Here is a 17,317-nt window from a genome sequence, read left to right on the forward strand (position 1 = left end):
TCTTATTTACAATTTTTTAGACTTCCTCAATAAAAAAAAAAATCAAAACACATTCAACTTTAAACAATTATCAACTCAGAAAACATTAAATTCAATTTCGCCCCAATATCAATTCAAAACAATCATCTATCAATCAATTTACTCTGCTTTACTTCGCTTACGCATTTTCAATTTAATTTCAAATCATTGTAAAAAATCATACATAATTACATATTTTACTAAAAATCATGTTTTTAATTTTTTTTCCTCACTCTTTTCATATCTTTGTAGATAAAATATAGAGCTGTGACATGATAGAGACGATCCGCAAATGTGAGTGAATCACGGAAAGACGACAGCTAGCGTAACAATTACAATCATCAATAGCAAAACAGAACAACAAAAAGGAAGACATTCTTACATACTACAACATTCGTTCTTCATACATAAATATTAAATTCCTCTAAACAAAGGTTGTTGTGGGTAAATAACAACAATACTTACTTTGAATAAAAAAAATAGCAACACGCACTTTAAGATAAAAAATAAAATCAAATACGAAATGTTACACATTAAATAATTGCTAAAAGAACGAAAATAATCAACAACATTTGAAATGCTAAAACGCACCAAATCAAATCGTTCTCAAAGAACGAGCAGAAGGCCCTCTTCGCACGGTGGCAATAGTGGTAAATTAGGGCCACAGCACCAGCCGACACGTTTGGAGTTGGTCGATGATAAAAGGTGAGTTTTTCAGTTTTAAGTTTCGAACCTATACACTTTTAGTTTAAACACAATAAATGGCAATACTATGAGTGTTAACTCTATCATGGTTGTTGTCATTGATGTGTTATTGAATGTAGGTTGGTGGGTTACTGCTTGGGTAACAATGTGTCTGCACTAGTTTTTTTAGTAAAGTTATTGCTTGGTTGGGTGTCTGCACTATTATTGTAAGTGCCAGCTACATGTGAAGTTACACAATCTAAAGTCTTCAGGTTAAATCTTTAATAATTTTTTATATGTTTTTTTATCTGATGCATGGTTATATTTGAATTTGGTGTAAATATTTGCTGTGTAAGCTGTGGTGGATATAAATAAGTTTTGAGTTGAAGTTTACTAGGGTATGGCCGAATATAAATTAAGTTTTTAATCTTACCGAATACAAGTTAAAGTCAAACAATCCGCCCTATATCGTTCATAAGTAAATCTTGTATTACAAAATTGAGCAAGTTTAAAGAAAAAATTAAAAATCCGTTATATGTTTTGTAAAAATATTTTCTATGAAATCGGTTTTGGTAGATTTTAATAGTGAATAATGATTTTTATCTTAGTCTAACATCCACCTCAAAGTATGCCGATCCGATACAGCGAGAAAGCCCGATCGAATCGATTTAACGATGGCTGGCTGTCCATGTAAATCTTGTGCCCAAAAGTACTGGTCGCCATTTTGAAGATATTTCGATAAAATTTGTCACATGTACTATTTCCAAGTACGAAGACTACTTGGAAATAGTACATACAAAAGTCAAAGTCCTCCCAAAATTGGACCTATCGGTCATAAATGCTTGATTTATATAGACATCCATACAAATGTTGTCAGTTTTTCATACAAATATATCACGCCTAAAAATTTTGTGCGGATCGATTCATAATAGACCACAAATTCTTAAAAATTTTGGTATATAAATAAAATTTAACAGGAAAAAGTTGCACATAGAAGTAAATCACATTCAACCCAATTTCATGGCGGTCGATCCATAATTGGTCCCATTTAAGGTCCACTTATACTAATTTGTTTTCACACACGAAAACAAATTATTCAATTATTTTTACTCAGTGTAGGGGGTATTGTATGGTCCGGCTATGAGTGGCAAGGATATTTATAAGTTTGTCATTCAAATTTCTACATTTTTCATTTGCGACCCCACAAAGTTTAAATATTCTGGATCGTTATAGACAGCGAAGTCTATATAGCAATGTCCGTCTGTTTGTCTGTATGTAGAAATTAACTTTCCGTAGCCCCCAAGTAATTTACAAACATGATTGGCTAAGATATAAGGACAACCTCGATTTTTGGCATATTTTAATATATATCTGGATTACTAAGTCATTAATATAGACAATATGGAATTGATAGATATTTTAAAGTCCATTGGAACTACAATGGGTCAAAATATGGTAAAATATTAATTAATAAATTTTTTTTTTATTAATTGTTACAAGTTTTTTAACAATATTATAGTCATAGTAACTATTTACATGATTGTGGTAACCATAATATGGTTAATTTACGATTCACATGATTGTATCAACCATATATATGGTTACAGTACACAATTATATGTTTGTGACAACCATATTTATGATGAATAATTTTATCATAATATGTTGTTATCAGATTAGTCAGAAGTCCTTCATCATATAAATGGTTGTCACAAACATATACTTGTTTACTCTAATCATATGGTTGATAAAATCATGTGAATCGTAAATTAACCATAGTATAATTACGACAATCATGTAAATAGTTACTGTGACTATAATATTGTTAAAAAGCTTGTAACAATATTGAAATGGTTATAAATAACTTGCACAACTATTTTTTTTCTCTGCGTGTATCATTACCTAAAAGTATTTTCTTTAGGAATTGTTCTAAAGTGTATCTGAATCAAAGTAAAATTATGGGACAACATTTTACGTAATCAAAAACAATATTACTACAATTGTTTAACATTTTCAATATCCACTAATATAACATTATGGACATCGAAAACAATAATAATATTTTCTTATTTCTATTCATATTATGAATCACATTTATAAATATAAAACTTAAAAACTATTTTACTTCCGTTAAACACCTGGTCATTGTTTTATAAAACTTCAGTTAGTATACAAATCGAATACTTTTGCCAAGTGTCGATCACGCTAGTAATATGCTACATATACATATGTATGGCTTATCCAATTTTGGTTATCAATAGTCAAAAACTATAAGTTATGTCGCTCTGAACTAAAACGCTCTTTTTAGTAATTCATTTAAAAGTCTGTTACAAAAACATACACATTGTTTTACTGAGTAATTGGCTCTTATTTTCGTAATTGTTTTGCAGTGCGTTTTAGTTAATTATAGTTCAGAGCGCACAACTCTCATTATCTCATAATCAGTTCTATCAATATTTCACCATATTTAAAAAAATGCTTATTTTAACTTTCTGCAAATTATTCATTATTTAGGCTATGAAAAAACTATTATCTAAATAATTATACGATTTTTTTACATTTATGTAACTAATATTTTTCACATTTTTTCCATTGCAGATGTAGTGATGATGATTCTTCACAATCTTCCGTAACGGGGGCACCAGTATTTGTAAGTATAAATACAAATAAAACAACTAATTTTCACCGATATCAAAGCTAAATTAAGTAATTCCAATTGTCATGTTAAAATTTCAACAACATAATTAATTGCATAGACGAAATGTGTTATTAGCCAATCTTGCCTTTTAATGTTTAGAATAACAACAAATCACATAAAATTAAATACTAAAATACTATATGATTTATGGGTGTTTAAATTAAAAAAATTAATACAAGTTTTAACAAAATGTTTTCAAAATTTTATGATCCGAATTAAACACCTAAACATAAAAATCAGTAGTAAATTAACCCCAGAATTTACCTCTAATGCTGTGGTTATAGTACAAATGTCCTAAAATCTTAAAATCTTTTAAAAAGCCTATAATTTATAGGAGTTGTTTTAGTTTTTGTAACCAAAAACTTCTGTTTGGCAAAACATTTACAACAAAATCATGCTGCTAGTCAGCCAGCCGTTCTCATGTAAAAAATGCCCATTTTTATGACAAGTGCAACATGATGATGTTGTGTGACAGTCATCATAAAATTTGTATTGTTCTTATGGTATTTTTTTGTAGATGTTTTTGGAGGCGTGCGTGTTTTTATTTTTTTTATGTTTAATTCCATTTCCATGACACTTCCAGTCAATCATAAAACTACATGAAGCTTCAACATTTTTATGTTTTTTATTTTTAGTTTTAAAATTAAGTTTTTCTTGCAGTTGAGTGTGTTTTTATTTTTGGGGGCTGCTAGTAAAGATCATAAACAATTAATTTGAACACAAATAAAATGAAAATATTTCAAATGTGTTTTTTTTTGTTCTCTGGTTACAGAGATCTGGTTGGAAATTAAGCATTTTAGAGAATTTAAAGAATTTTTTTGAGTGATTAATGCTAATTGAATATGATTTGAAAGGGAAATAATGAAATGAAAGGCTGTTCATGACATTGGCAATTAAAGATGAGTTGCACGAAAATAACATTTCGGGAACAACATGTGTAATGAATAGTTTTTAAGTGTATGCTGTTGAATGATGAATTTATTTTGGAAACAAATTTGGTGTTTACGTATGAATGAAACATAAATTTGTGGTAAGAAAATCATTCAAATGTCTTCCCTACAAAATTGAAAAGGCGGCAAAAACTGTTATATCTAGTGTAGTAATAAAATAGATTTTAAATTTTTTTTCTCAGTGTTTAGCACAAACTTTCTTCATCTCAGCCTTCGAAAAATTTATAATTAACAAAATATTTAACATATTTCCGTTTTGTTTTTGTTTTGTAGGCTTCTGTCCATAAGCCCAGACATGTGGGCATAAAACGAAATGAAAATAACACTGCTGCAGCCACCAACGCTCCTTCCACCAACACAACAAACAACGGAACTACAGCAGCCATCATCATGCAGACAGGGAATAATGCAATGCCAATGCAAAGGCCAAGTTATCAACAATATCAGCAGCAAAGAAGAATACAATTTCAACAGCAGCAGCAGCAACAACAATTGCAAAAACAAATGCAACTACAACAGCCATATCAAGTTGTAAATGTTAGCAACGTACAAATGAGTGCACAGCAACATCAACAGCAAAAATTACAAAAACTTAAAGGGTCAACATATGAATTGCATTTTCAGCAACAACAACAACCATTGCAGCACCCTCAACAGCAGCAACATCAACAACAGCAGGGAGTAAATCACATACAGTATTTGCCAGCTGGAACTGCAAACACGAATTTTGCTTCTAATCGTTCAAGTATTGGTCAGATACAACAACCACAACATTCAAACAAGACCCGCATACCAATACAACATCAAAAGATGACACCACCACATCAACAACAACAACATCAGCACCAACAGCTACACCAGCAACATCAACAGCAAGCAACATTCAATCAGATTTCCAAAAATGCCACTAATCTATTGAATGATATTTACGAACGTAACTTGTTGAGTCACACAACATTTCAGGAAACTGAGCAATATCAACATCAGCAACAACAACAGCATCAACAACAACACCTACAATTTGCCACCCATCAACAGCAGCATTTACAGCAGAAAACCCTGAATAGAGCTCAAATACCTTTGACCAGCAATTTACAAAACTCTGGACAAATTTGGTTGCATAAGAATCCCAAACCTCAAATACATGCCATGAAATTACCTACACCACCTGCCCAAACAACAGCAATACAACAACAACCTCAACAGCAACAAGCAGCTGTAACATACCAACTTTCCGATTCCTATGTGGATCCTGTGGATACCAAAAAACATTTCCTATTCGATGCCCACAATCATCAGCCTCCACCACCACCGGCTCCACTAAATCATGTATATGAAACTATTAAGGAAAGACCACCCATGCCGCCACCACCTCCAGAACGCAATCAAACTATTAATAATCCACCTCCATTACCGCCTTCTAGACTTTTAAAAAAGAAACTGATGGCAGCGGCGGCCAATAATCAGGGTACCATTTCCAAGACCCACAAATCACATAAGAAATCGGCTCATGATAAGGACTTGGAAAGGAAAACCCATAACAGTAAAATGTTGCACATACAACCGCCAGCCTATGTAGCCCCACCACCACTATTAGCCAATGGGGGAAACAAAGCACCCAACCAATATCCATATAGTTTACAACAAAGAACCAAAGCGGATGGAGAGCATAGAAGTATATTGTATCAGCAGTTAAGGGAACAAAATCAAAAACAACAGCAGCAACAACAACAAAATAAAACTCTCACTCCTCATGAAGTTAATGAAAAAGTGCAACAACAGCCATCAGGTAGTAGTAGTTGCATAAACAAACATGTTGTCCTTAAACAGCAACAGCATCCGCAGCACTCACAACAACAACAAAGCACGCGTGAACATCCTTTAGGTGCTCATGATGAAAATCTCATGCAAGTTACCCCCCTACCAACACAAAATACCAACAATAACAACTGCAACAATACTCGTACTCCCACTGCCACTTCCACTGTCAGCCAGGAGATGATGATGAATATTACATTGGATGAACATGATGCCCCACTTTCGGTTGAGCATACTTTACAACAAGCCGGCTTATTGCCACAGCCCTCATCCTCTTCAGCTGCTACTCAGAGTGGCAGTAACAACAACACTATCAGCAGCAACATCAACAGCAATAATAATCGCAACAATAGACCTTCCGCCTTGCCTATCGTATTCGAGGAGGATACCGGAGAGTTCCAGGATGTTTTAGTGCTTGAACATGATGGCACAGCCAAGTTGCCATATCGTCATGGTAAAAAAATTGAAGTCAGTCTTGAAACGGCACAGGCTATGGCAGCGGCTGCCTATTATGCCAGGTAAGTGTTAGGAAAGATTACTAAATACTGTTCGGCTGTAGTTAGTTTTAATAAACGTGGGTGAATTAAAAAGATAATGAAAATTTTGTTGTCTACTCAATCTTGGGTTAAAATTTAGAATTTCAAGAGGTTTACAGATCTTATGAATAAAATACATGATTTCGATTTTTTATGAACTCTGGATGATTTGGAAATAAGATTCTTTGAGTATTCATTAAATTTAGTTTACTTTCCTTGCTAAACTGATTTTCCACATCCTAATAATTTGATGGAATTCGTTATTGATTTTTTTTAAATGTATGACTTCTCACATATCATAACTCATCATAGGATTTGAAATAAGGAGGTTAGGTTCCATGAGTATTAACTTCCAATAGCTTGCAGTAGCTCAATTGCGTCCGCTAACCTTTGACACAAGTTTTGTTACCTTAGTGCGATATTACTCCCTATTTTTACCTACATCTTCAACCTATCCTCTTTTCCTAATGAAAAATGTTTGGTTTGATACTTAAATAAGCTTAACACAATGAATGCCGGATTTCAGACATCTAATGAACTCATGTCACAGATAAGTTATTCAAACAGTTAAAAGTAATTGGCAGTGAAAGCAGTGAAGTACCGCTTTCTTCGCACCATCATCACGACAACTCATGCAGGGGACGTTGAAAGTAATACCCATCCTTATAGTATGATTCATTATGACGCAATACCATATTATGACAGACAGTAATGCTCTAATTTGATCAGAAGAAAACTCGATCAGAGAAACCGTTCTCCGATAATCGTAGTTAGGCCAAATAGTCCTTACCACTCGGAACTTGGGTTTTTTTTATCCATCCTACCTGAGCAAGCTCATACTTATTCCGCTGAAATACCAGCTTACTTTGTATCAAGTAGTCAATTATCACCTCATCCATCACCGATTAGCTGTTTTCATGTCCCAGAACAGAAATTGTTTTGGAATTTCCCGTTATGTTGTTCAGACATTTTACATTCATAGATAGTTGAAAAGAGATGTAGAATAAACATCAGCGCGATAATATATGACAACTTTAAAGACACACTATGCTCCAAATCTAAATGAGACGGCTGAAAGGTACAAATTTTACACGCGCAATCAAAAAGAGGGTGAGCCTCTTGGTGAATATATGGTGGAGCTGAAGTCTTTGGCTAGTACCTGTAATTTCGGCACATTTTTGTCAGAAGCTTTAAGAGACAGATTGGTATGTGGCGTTATTGACAAAAAGTTAAGAGCAAGATTGCTTAATCAGATATCATTATCATGGGAGGAAGCAAAAAATATTGCGCTTATAGAAGACCAAACCCAAACGAATTTAAATGTTATGGATAACATGTATAACGAAAGGTCAATACATAAAACACGTGTGTATGAAGAAGCTAGGGAGGACGGAAGTGAGGATAGTGGCGGTAGTAACTACCCAATTAGGACATTGTCAAAAAAAGGAAATGGAGAGCAACACGATAAGCATAATATGTTATGCGACAGGTGTGGAAGGAAACATCACCCAGATAAGTGTAGAGTTCGGGACTGGAATTGCTATCGATGTGGACGGAAAGGTCACTTAGCTAATAGGTGCAGAACGAAAAGAGTTAATAATGTATTATCGAATTTAAATGGCGTAGGTATTGAAAATAATTCAGTTTTTGTTTATCTTTTAGTCGAAAATGTAAAATTAAAGTTTGAAATTGATACGGGAGCGGCAGTGTCAGTGGCGTCTGAAGAAGTTTATAAAAAATATTTTTACTCCAAAAAACTTATAAATGTGGAAAATACATTAGTGAATGTTAGTGGATACAAAATATCTTTATGCGGTGTGATTAAAGTAAAAGTAAGTGATTTTCTGTTGGACTTATTTATAATTAAATCGGAGAAGCCATTTGATTCATTATTGGGTCGTAGTTGGTTGGATGTTTTAAGAAAAGGATGGCGTGAGAACTTTGTTGACAATATTAATTTAATCAAGCCTGTACAAAATTTTGAGAAACTAAAGAATATGTTTCCATTGGTATTTGCAAAAAGTTCAGCAGAACCCATTAGAAAATTTAAAGCATCCGTAGTTATAAAGAGTGAAACAGATCCTATTTTTCGTTCCTCGTATGTAGTGCCATATAGAATGCGTAAGTTAGTTGAAGAGGAATTGATTCGTTTATGTGACAGTGGAATAATTGAACCCATAAAGTATAGTGATTGGGCAAGTCCAATAGTTGTAGTCCCAAAAAAGGATTCCATAAGGCTTTGTGTAGATTTTAAAGTTACGTTAAACAGGGTCTTAGAAAAGGAACATTATCCTTTACCAACTATTAGTGATTGTTTAAGTTGTTTGGCCGGTTCTAAATTTTTTTGTGTTATAGATTTGGCGGGGGCGTACCAACAGGTAGAAGTGAGTGAAAACTCAAGAAAGTATTTGACCATAAATACACACAAAGGCCTATTTCAGTTTAAGAGACTTCCATTTGGATTAGCATCAAGTCCATCTATTTTTCAAAATATAATGGATCAAATTTTAATTGGTTGCGAGGGAGTTGTTTGTTATTTAGACGATTGTTTAATTTATGGCAATACGCGTGCGGAATGTGAGAAGTGTCTACTGAATGTGTTGAGTAGGTTTCAAAATTACAATGTGAGAGTAAAGGAGGAAAAATGTAAGTTTTTTGTTAGTCAGGTAGAATTTTTAGGATATAGAATAGGAAGTGAGGGCATTCGTCCAAACCCTGAGAAAATAAAAGCGATTATAGAAGCTCCCGTTCCTCAAGATATTAAAAGTTTGCAATCGTACCTAGGTTTATTAAACTATTATGGTAACTTTATCCCTCAGATTTCGACTAAATTAGCTCCTTTGTATGAGCTCATTAAAAAGGAAGAACATTTCTGTTGGACGAAACATAGATTGGAATGTTTTGAGAATAGTAAACGTCTATTAACAGATGATTCTGTATTGTATTTATTTGATCCCGAAAAACCGATTATAGTTTCATGTGATGCCAGCCCATATGGAGTAGGGGCGGTTCTGGCAATTATAGTAGATGGTAGAGAAAGACCAGTTTATTTTGCATCTAGAACCTTGTCGCCGGCCGAAAAAAACTACTCGCAAATTCATAGGGAGGGTTTGGCAATAATTTTTTCGTTGGAAAAGTTCCATAAATATTTATACGGAAACAAGTTCGTAGTTTACACAGATCACAAGCCTTTGAAACACTTATTTAATCCAAAAAAGTGTTATTCTGCAGTAGCGGCAGCTAGGATACAAAGGTGGCAGGTCATTATTTCAATGTATGACTGTGAAATTAGGTATCGCCCAGGAAAGGAGAATTGTAACGCAGACGGCTTATCCCGGTTACCTTTAGATAATAAGGAAGGGGATTTTGAGGAGGGGGATATTGCTATTAAATATTTCACTAACGAAGATCCAGTTAGAGAACAGGACATTGCTAGGGCATTGAAGAAAGACTCTGTACTAAGTACAGTAGCTGATTATGTCAGAAAAGGTTGGCCGAGAAAAGATAATAATTTGTCTGTAGAGTTAAAATATTTTTTTAAACGAAAGGAATCATTATCAGTAGAAAATGAGTGCTTGTATTATGGGTTTCGTATTATTATTCCACAGAAAATAACCGGTTTAATATTAACGTTGTTACATGACGCACATGCGGGGATAGTAAAAATGAAGACACAAGCTAGAACATATGTGTGGTGGAAGGGAATGGATAGAGATATAGAAAGTTTTGTCCGAGAGTGTCTCGTATGCCAAGTTACCCAAAACGACAAACCGAAACGATTAATACCATGGGTGAAAGTGTCAAGGCCATTTGAGAGGATACATCTGGATTTTTTTTGATTTTCAAGGGAAAAAGGTTTTACTTTTAGTAGATGTATTTTCTAAATGGTTGGAGTTAAAGGAAATGAAGAGGTCTACGTCAAAAGAAGTTATAGAAATGCTAGAAAGTACATTTTCATATTTTGGCCTACCTACAAGTATTTGCACGGATAATGGTCCACCATTTGGTAGCTTTAAGTTTTTAGAGTTTTGCGATAAACTTGATATTAAGGTTCTTAAAAGTCCATCCTATCATCCACAATCAAATGGCATAGCCGAAAGAGCTGTCCAAACTGTCAAAAAATCACTTAAAAAATTCTGGATTGATACATATTCGAATCATCTTTCATTTTCAGACAAAATTACGCGCTTTTTATTTTATTATCGTCATACGCCAGACGCCATCTCAAAAAAATCGCCCTCCCAAAAGTTATTTAATTTTTTACCAAAATCTAAATGTGATATTTTAAATCCTAAATTGCAGAATATTGTCAGTGATAACGAAAACGTTAATTTTGAAATTATTAATTCAATAACCAAAAAGGAAACATCTCAGTGTTTTAAAAAGGGTGATATTGTCCTCTATAGAAATGTTTATAATAATTTTGTTAAATGGCTTAAGGCCGTTATTATTGAGGTTTTAAGTCCTCAACGTTATGTTATTTCTGTAAATAATAATATGAAACATGTACACCTAAACCAAATAAAAAAATATTATCACCCACGAATGGAAGTAATCATAAAACGTAAAGAATGTGAAGTATTAGAAAAGGAAAATTCACCAACATTTAACAATAATCAAATAAATAAAAGAAGTCGGGACAATCTTTCAGACAGTGAGGATGAAGAATACGATATTCGACCTAAAAGGTCAGTTAGAAAACCCGATTGGTATATTCCTGGCTAAATTATTTCCTCAAGAGGTACTGCTTTAGGTTCTTTTGGTGAACACAATGACGCTAGCGTTTCAAACGCAATTGGGCCAATCGTAGTTAGCAACACCGCCACCTGTTTTGAACTTGGAATATCGTTGACTACGAAGTATTGCTCCAAACGTTGAAGGTATAAATTAAAATTTTCCCCAGGTAAAAAGGGTTCCATTTGTCCAATTAAAGCCATTATAATTTCTTAATTTATTACTTTTTGTTAACACGTGTTAGATTTTTTTTTTTATTCTCGTCGCCACTGATAAGTTGTTTTGATCTTTATTTCTCTTTCACAACTGAACAAATAAAATTCTTACATGCTTAAAAATACGTCACACAGAGAGTACCGTTAACATAAATTATTTTAATAATGACATACTTATATGTATATAGGGGAAGGGTACCATTAATATACACTACAATATATACATTAGGGTGGCCCTTAATAAAAGAAAGTTGGATTTTACCCATTCTCACCCCCCAGTTTGGTGAAAATTAGTAAAAAAAAATCATCCTGAAGTGCCGCAAGCCCTCTGAAGTTTTGAGATGCATTTACAATGGGAAACAATTAATTTTTTTCAGTTTTTGTAAAAATTTTGCCATTAAAAAATTACTATTGCAATTTAATTTAAAAGAATAGAAATGTGTACGTAATTTTCGTTCTAATGAGATATAAAAAACAGAAATTGGTCAAAAAATTTTAAAGTTATTAAAAATTCCCCAGGCCATTAACGTGTCTCAGGCCACTAGAACAAGAAATGTAGGAACAAAATTAACATATTTTGATAAATATTAAAATAAAAGCTCATTTTTACTTAAAATATATTCATGTTTACTTGTATATAAGATTTTGTCTTCGTAGGATACCGTTAACCTATTCGCAGGTATGACCAAAAAATAAAATTAGTTTAACGGCAGTTTCAAAACTCCATTTTCAAATTTTCAAAGAAAACCAATTATTTGACAATTTTTTGGCGATTGAGCTCTATTTCCATAATGTTATGAACTTTAAGTAAAACCTATTCAGAATATTATAGTACAGATAATTCTAAATATAATCTGAAAGTTTTACTAAAATCAACTCTTAAATCGTCAAAGGTCAAAGATCAAATTTTTCAATATTTGAAATTTCTAGTTATTTATTTTTGGGCCGATTTTGATGAAACTTAAGAAAAATATAAAATTTTTTCATGATGATTTTTTAACCAATGTTCAGCAAACTGGGGGGTGAGAGAGGCCAAAATCCAACTTTCGTTTATTAAGGGCCACTCTAATATACATTAGCGGGTTTGCCATCCTCCTAATGGCAGCAATATCTGAAAGTAGTACACTGCTTTTGTTAGGCAATATGAAATAGGCATTTGTCCTATACCACTCCAGAACATAACCTCCCCCAACCTTACGCTCCCACTTAACCCTTCATTAGATACTCCCCAATAAGCACCAAAGCTCCAAAAATTCAAGCACTTGAACATTTTGTTGGAATTTGACTTGAATGCAAATATAATTTTGAAAAATATTTGAAAAAGTTAAATATTTGTCAAACTACTTATAAACATATGGCATTTTTATTGGAGAAAGCTATTGATATAAAGTGTAATACAACTATAATTCAACGCTTGAATTAGAATTACACTAGCTTTCAACTTGAATTCCATTAAAAATGCTTATTGGGTCTTAGTGCTCTGTGGTTCAGATAGGATCCGGATAGACACAGGTGACTTTCAGATTATCATGTCTAGCAGTATATTAGAGCCAAGAATGTTAATGTTCGAAAATTGTAGCATTGTCCGTAGTCACGCTTATGCCAGCGTTAAGTCTCACTGTCGAGTTGAGAGCCCATTCAACCGTCATCAAGTCAACCGGCAGCCAGTTCAGCAGCATGAAAAGTGTCTTGGATTAAACTCAACTAACCTGTTACACAACATATCAGACCTTCTCGTTGAACAATTGATTCTGTTGGGGTTCAAGCACAAGTTGCTACAAATGGCTTTCTTACAGGGCCTTATTCCCTCTATTAACATCAGTTTCTATAGCTATACCCAGATACTTGGTATTATCCGAAATATTTACTAGAATCAGGAAGCCATACATTTCTCAACCCCGTGAAGAGCATCTTCTCCGTTTACGATGAATAGATAAATAATATACAATATACACTCCTTGTACAAGGTGGTGCAAAAGTAATCCGCATACACCATAATCGGCACCGAAAACGAAATTCCATACATTTGGACCGAAAAAAAGTTCGTTTCAGAACATACAACTGTAATTCAATTGCTTGACTGTAATTAAAGGCTTGAATTACACTTGCTTTCAACTAGAACTCCAGTAGAAATGCTTATCGGGAAGTTATTGCCAATTTTTAGTGTGTTTCGCAACTCTAGCAGAAAGATTTATTAAAAGAATAGTTATTTTGGAGCTTCTCGAAACGTTCAGGAGACGATGTTTAAATCTCAATTTCTCAAATTCGGAATAAAAATTGTTGGAATAAAATTTGTCTTTGGTTGGTCTTGGCTTTGGTTGTAATCTGACCAGTTAATGATTACGATCTTGTTTATAGGTAAATAACCGATTTTTTTTTAAATAAACACAAACTGCGAGTCATTTTTATTGTCTGCAAATTAACCCAGAGTCTGTGGCGGGAATCGAACCCGCAATCCTCAGATTGATAGTGCAGCATACTATCGTCTATCGGGGCATCCCTGTTCGCCCCTGGTGGCTATGAGTTCTGATCACAAATTTAAATCATATTTGTTTGATTAACCTGAGAAGCATTCCTTATCCTTATCAATTAACTCTCGTTAAAAACCTTGCATCAAGTTAAAAACTTCTAAACAATGCAACACTATATTTAAAGGGTGGAGTAGTTAGAATGGATCTATGCAACAACACAGAGTGAGACGATTTAATTAGATTTTTGTAACAATTACCAAATAGTGTGATGATGTGTTTCAGTGAAAGTAAATTGGCAACATAAAAACCAAGAGGAGAAGGCAGAATAACAAGAATGAGAGGGAGGCGTTAAAAGGCGTAGAGGGAAAGTTAAATCACACAGCCCCGTTAATTAAGTGTATGGTACTCTTGGTAAAGTTGTTACCCCTGATGAAAGGTTTTTTACGCCAAAATGTTCTTTAGCTAAAAGTTGTTTTGGATAAATCTTTTATTTTTATTTCTTTTTGGTTTTTGTACTCCATTGTATTTGGTTGAATGCCTGGCTGGCTGTGCTCTGAAAAGAGATTAGTACCTCAACAGGATAGTAGCGATTTTATAAAAATTCTTTTGTTTTTCCACGATGAATAGATAGATGATAAGACAATGGAGTAAAAAAGCGTTGTAAATAAAAATTGATGAATGAATAGCAGCGAAAGACGGACAGATAATGGAGTTTAAAGGAAGATGTTAAGTTTACAATAAAAGTGAAGTGAAAAAAGAATGCGATGTTAAGTGTAGATTAAATTCGGTTTATGTTTTTGTAAATAGTTTAGTAATTGCAGCAGCAGGAATATAAAGATTTGTTGCAGACAATATTTTGTAAAAGACTAACGCAGAGTTGTTTAATTTGTGAAGCAAGAGTTTGGGTGAAGTTATAAAGGAAAGTTAAGAGAAAGGATTTTTGGAATCTTTTATTATGTATGGCGCTAGTTAAGATTTTATTTGTAGTAATATATGTTTTGTCTAGTCGCTATTAATATTAAATTTAGAGTATATTAATCTTTATTATTACTAAATCTCTGTGGGTGGTGCTTTAAAGTTTTAAATTTAAAGTTCAGTTTAAAATAAAACGGTTAAGAAAAATTAGTAATTTTTTGTTAAATTTTCCTGAAATATTGTATTTCTAGAACCCCTTAGTATTTATTCTAAAAATAAAAATCAATAAACAACTCCATTATAAATTGAATTTTCCATGCACTCCAAACATACACACACGCCATCAAATTGTTAAGGTACATTTACCAAATAAAACATTAAATATCAAATCAAATCATAATTTTCAGCCTTTAAACATTCCCCCACTTGGAATTTTGATTAGATTATAAAATCAAAGAGAGAAAAAAATGGAAAAAACCAGGAAAATATTGAAAATAATTATTGACATGAAGCGCAGAGATGATGAAGCATTTACTTAGATTTGTAAATCATGTTGTCAACAACAATTTCACACTTGAAAATTTTAGCTCCTGTGAAAAAAAAGAAGATAAATTTCATCAAACGATGATGAGTGTTTATATCATTTCCAAATACAATAAATAATAAAAACGGGGAATATGTTTTTGTATGCTTGAAAATTGAAAACATTTTTAATTAATAACTATGACAGCTTTTCAGAAGCCAAAGAAAGTCGATGGCGGCTGAATGCCAGACAACTCCACAAAGACATTGAAGTGTTTCAGGTTATTGTAGGTAGATAGATGATTCCAAGGGGAAATTGTTATAGGCTGGCATTGCATGAAAAATTTTACGTTTTATAGTATGAATTTTGAGTTTTATAGTTGTAATATTCAGCTAGAAGTTGTAAGTAGCAGTAGTCGTTTGTAGTGCAAGCAGCGTTTGCTGCTGGTAGTAAAAACGCTTGATGATGATTTATAAATTTATAGACACTGAAGTATCATTTTCTCTTTTTGTTTTTGTTTTTGGGTGTTTCTTAAGCTTAATGAAGCGCAGTGCCTTTTTTAACACTCATAAACATTTTCAAGTGGCATCTTGTACGGGCTATGGCAGTCAGTCACACAACAAGGCTGTTCTGGTCTTTTGTTGTACGAGGGATTTCCTAGGATTTCCTTTAAAATGATACAGAACATTTGTATTGATTCCGAAAATATCACAAAGGATCATATGAAAATTTCAATGACTTTAATATATAAATTGTGGTGCTTTGACATTTTATCCTACTAATTAAGCTTACAATATGATTGTATCGAGCTTGCCATCAAGTCAGTTCATTAGCGTGAAAAATGACTAGGGTGGCGTTGAACGCAATGATCTTGTTATCAAAATCGCAACATATGTGATCATCTTCTCGTAGAATAATTGATACTCCTGGTTTTCAAGGTCCAGTTGATACCAATGGCTTTCTAACAGGAATATTTAGCTTTACTCGAACTGTTTTGATCGAGCTAAAATCAATAAAACAATTAAAATAATAATTTGTTTGTGAGAAATAAACTACAACATTTTAAAATAATTTTTAGAATTAAATTTCAACAACTCAGGACAAATTTCCTGAAGATTGTTGTAAATTCGTTGTTGTAGCAGAAAGGTTGTGTGATTGATCCAAAGAAATATTTATTAGTTATGACCTTTTCCCATCTTTCTGGCAGCATATGAATTCCGAGCCAAAAGAACTGCACATCTTTTGAGTCCAAGAACGAACCAAGCCAATATCGAAAACTCTGTTCCAAAGTGAAGCGTATTCCAGAGAGAGCATTCTGCATCGATCGAAACAAATATTAGTCGGACGGGGCAAGGTCTGGACTATAAAGCGAGTGAGGCAAAACTTCCCAGCCACTTCATTCTGAATTCTTTTTAACAGCTATTGCAGCATGTGGCCGGTCGTTGTCATGATGGAATATTATCGTTTCACGTCTGCCCGCATATTCGACCAATGCTCTCTTCAAAAACACATTTCAGCAGCTCATAACAGACCCTTTTGCCCCACCAAATACAGATTAGCGCCATTGATATTTGGCTTTGGTGTCGATTCGGCTGGTTGGCCAGGCTTCACATACGAATTCTTACGCTTCGGGTTATTGTAATGGATCCATTTTTCATCGCAAGTAATGATTCGGTGCAAAATTGATTTCCTTTAATAGCGTTTTGTATATGTAAAATGGTGTTTCAAGGTGTTTCGGCTTCAATTCTTATGGTA

General features: G+C 33.3%; 1 protein-coding gene across 1 annotated transcript in view; it reads left to right on the plus strand.

The window, feature by feature from the left end:
• Nucleotides 1-273: 273 nt before the first annotated feature.
• Nucleotides 274-17,317, plus strand: part of LOC135950270 (kinesin-like protein CG14535) — a 134,291-nt gene continuing 117,247 nt past the window's right edge. Inside the window, exons 1-3 of the mRNA XM_065499811.1 lie at nt 274-723; nt 3,301-3,352; nt 4,624-6,686. Coding sequence (XP_065355883.1) covers nt 596-723; nt 3,301-3,352; nt 4,624-6,686 — 2,243 coding nt within the window. The 5' untranslated portion in view covers nt 274-595. The remainder of the gene's footprint in view (nt 724-3,300; nt 3,353-4,623; nt 6,687-17,317) is intronic.

Source organism: Calliphora vicina, chromosome 2 (genome assembly GCF_958450345.1).
Source record: "Calliphora vicina chromosome 2, idCalVici1.1, whole genome shotgun sequence".
NCBI classification, from domain to species: Eukaryota; Metazoa; Arthropoda; class Insecta; order Diptera; family Calliphoridae; genus Calliphora; species Calliphora vicina.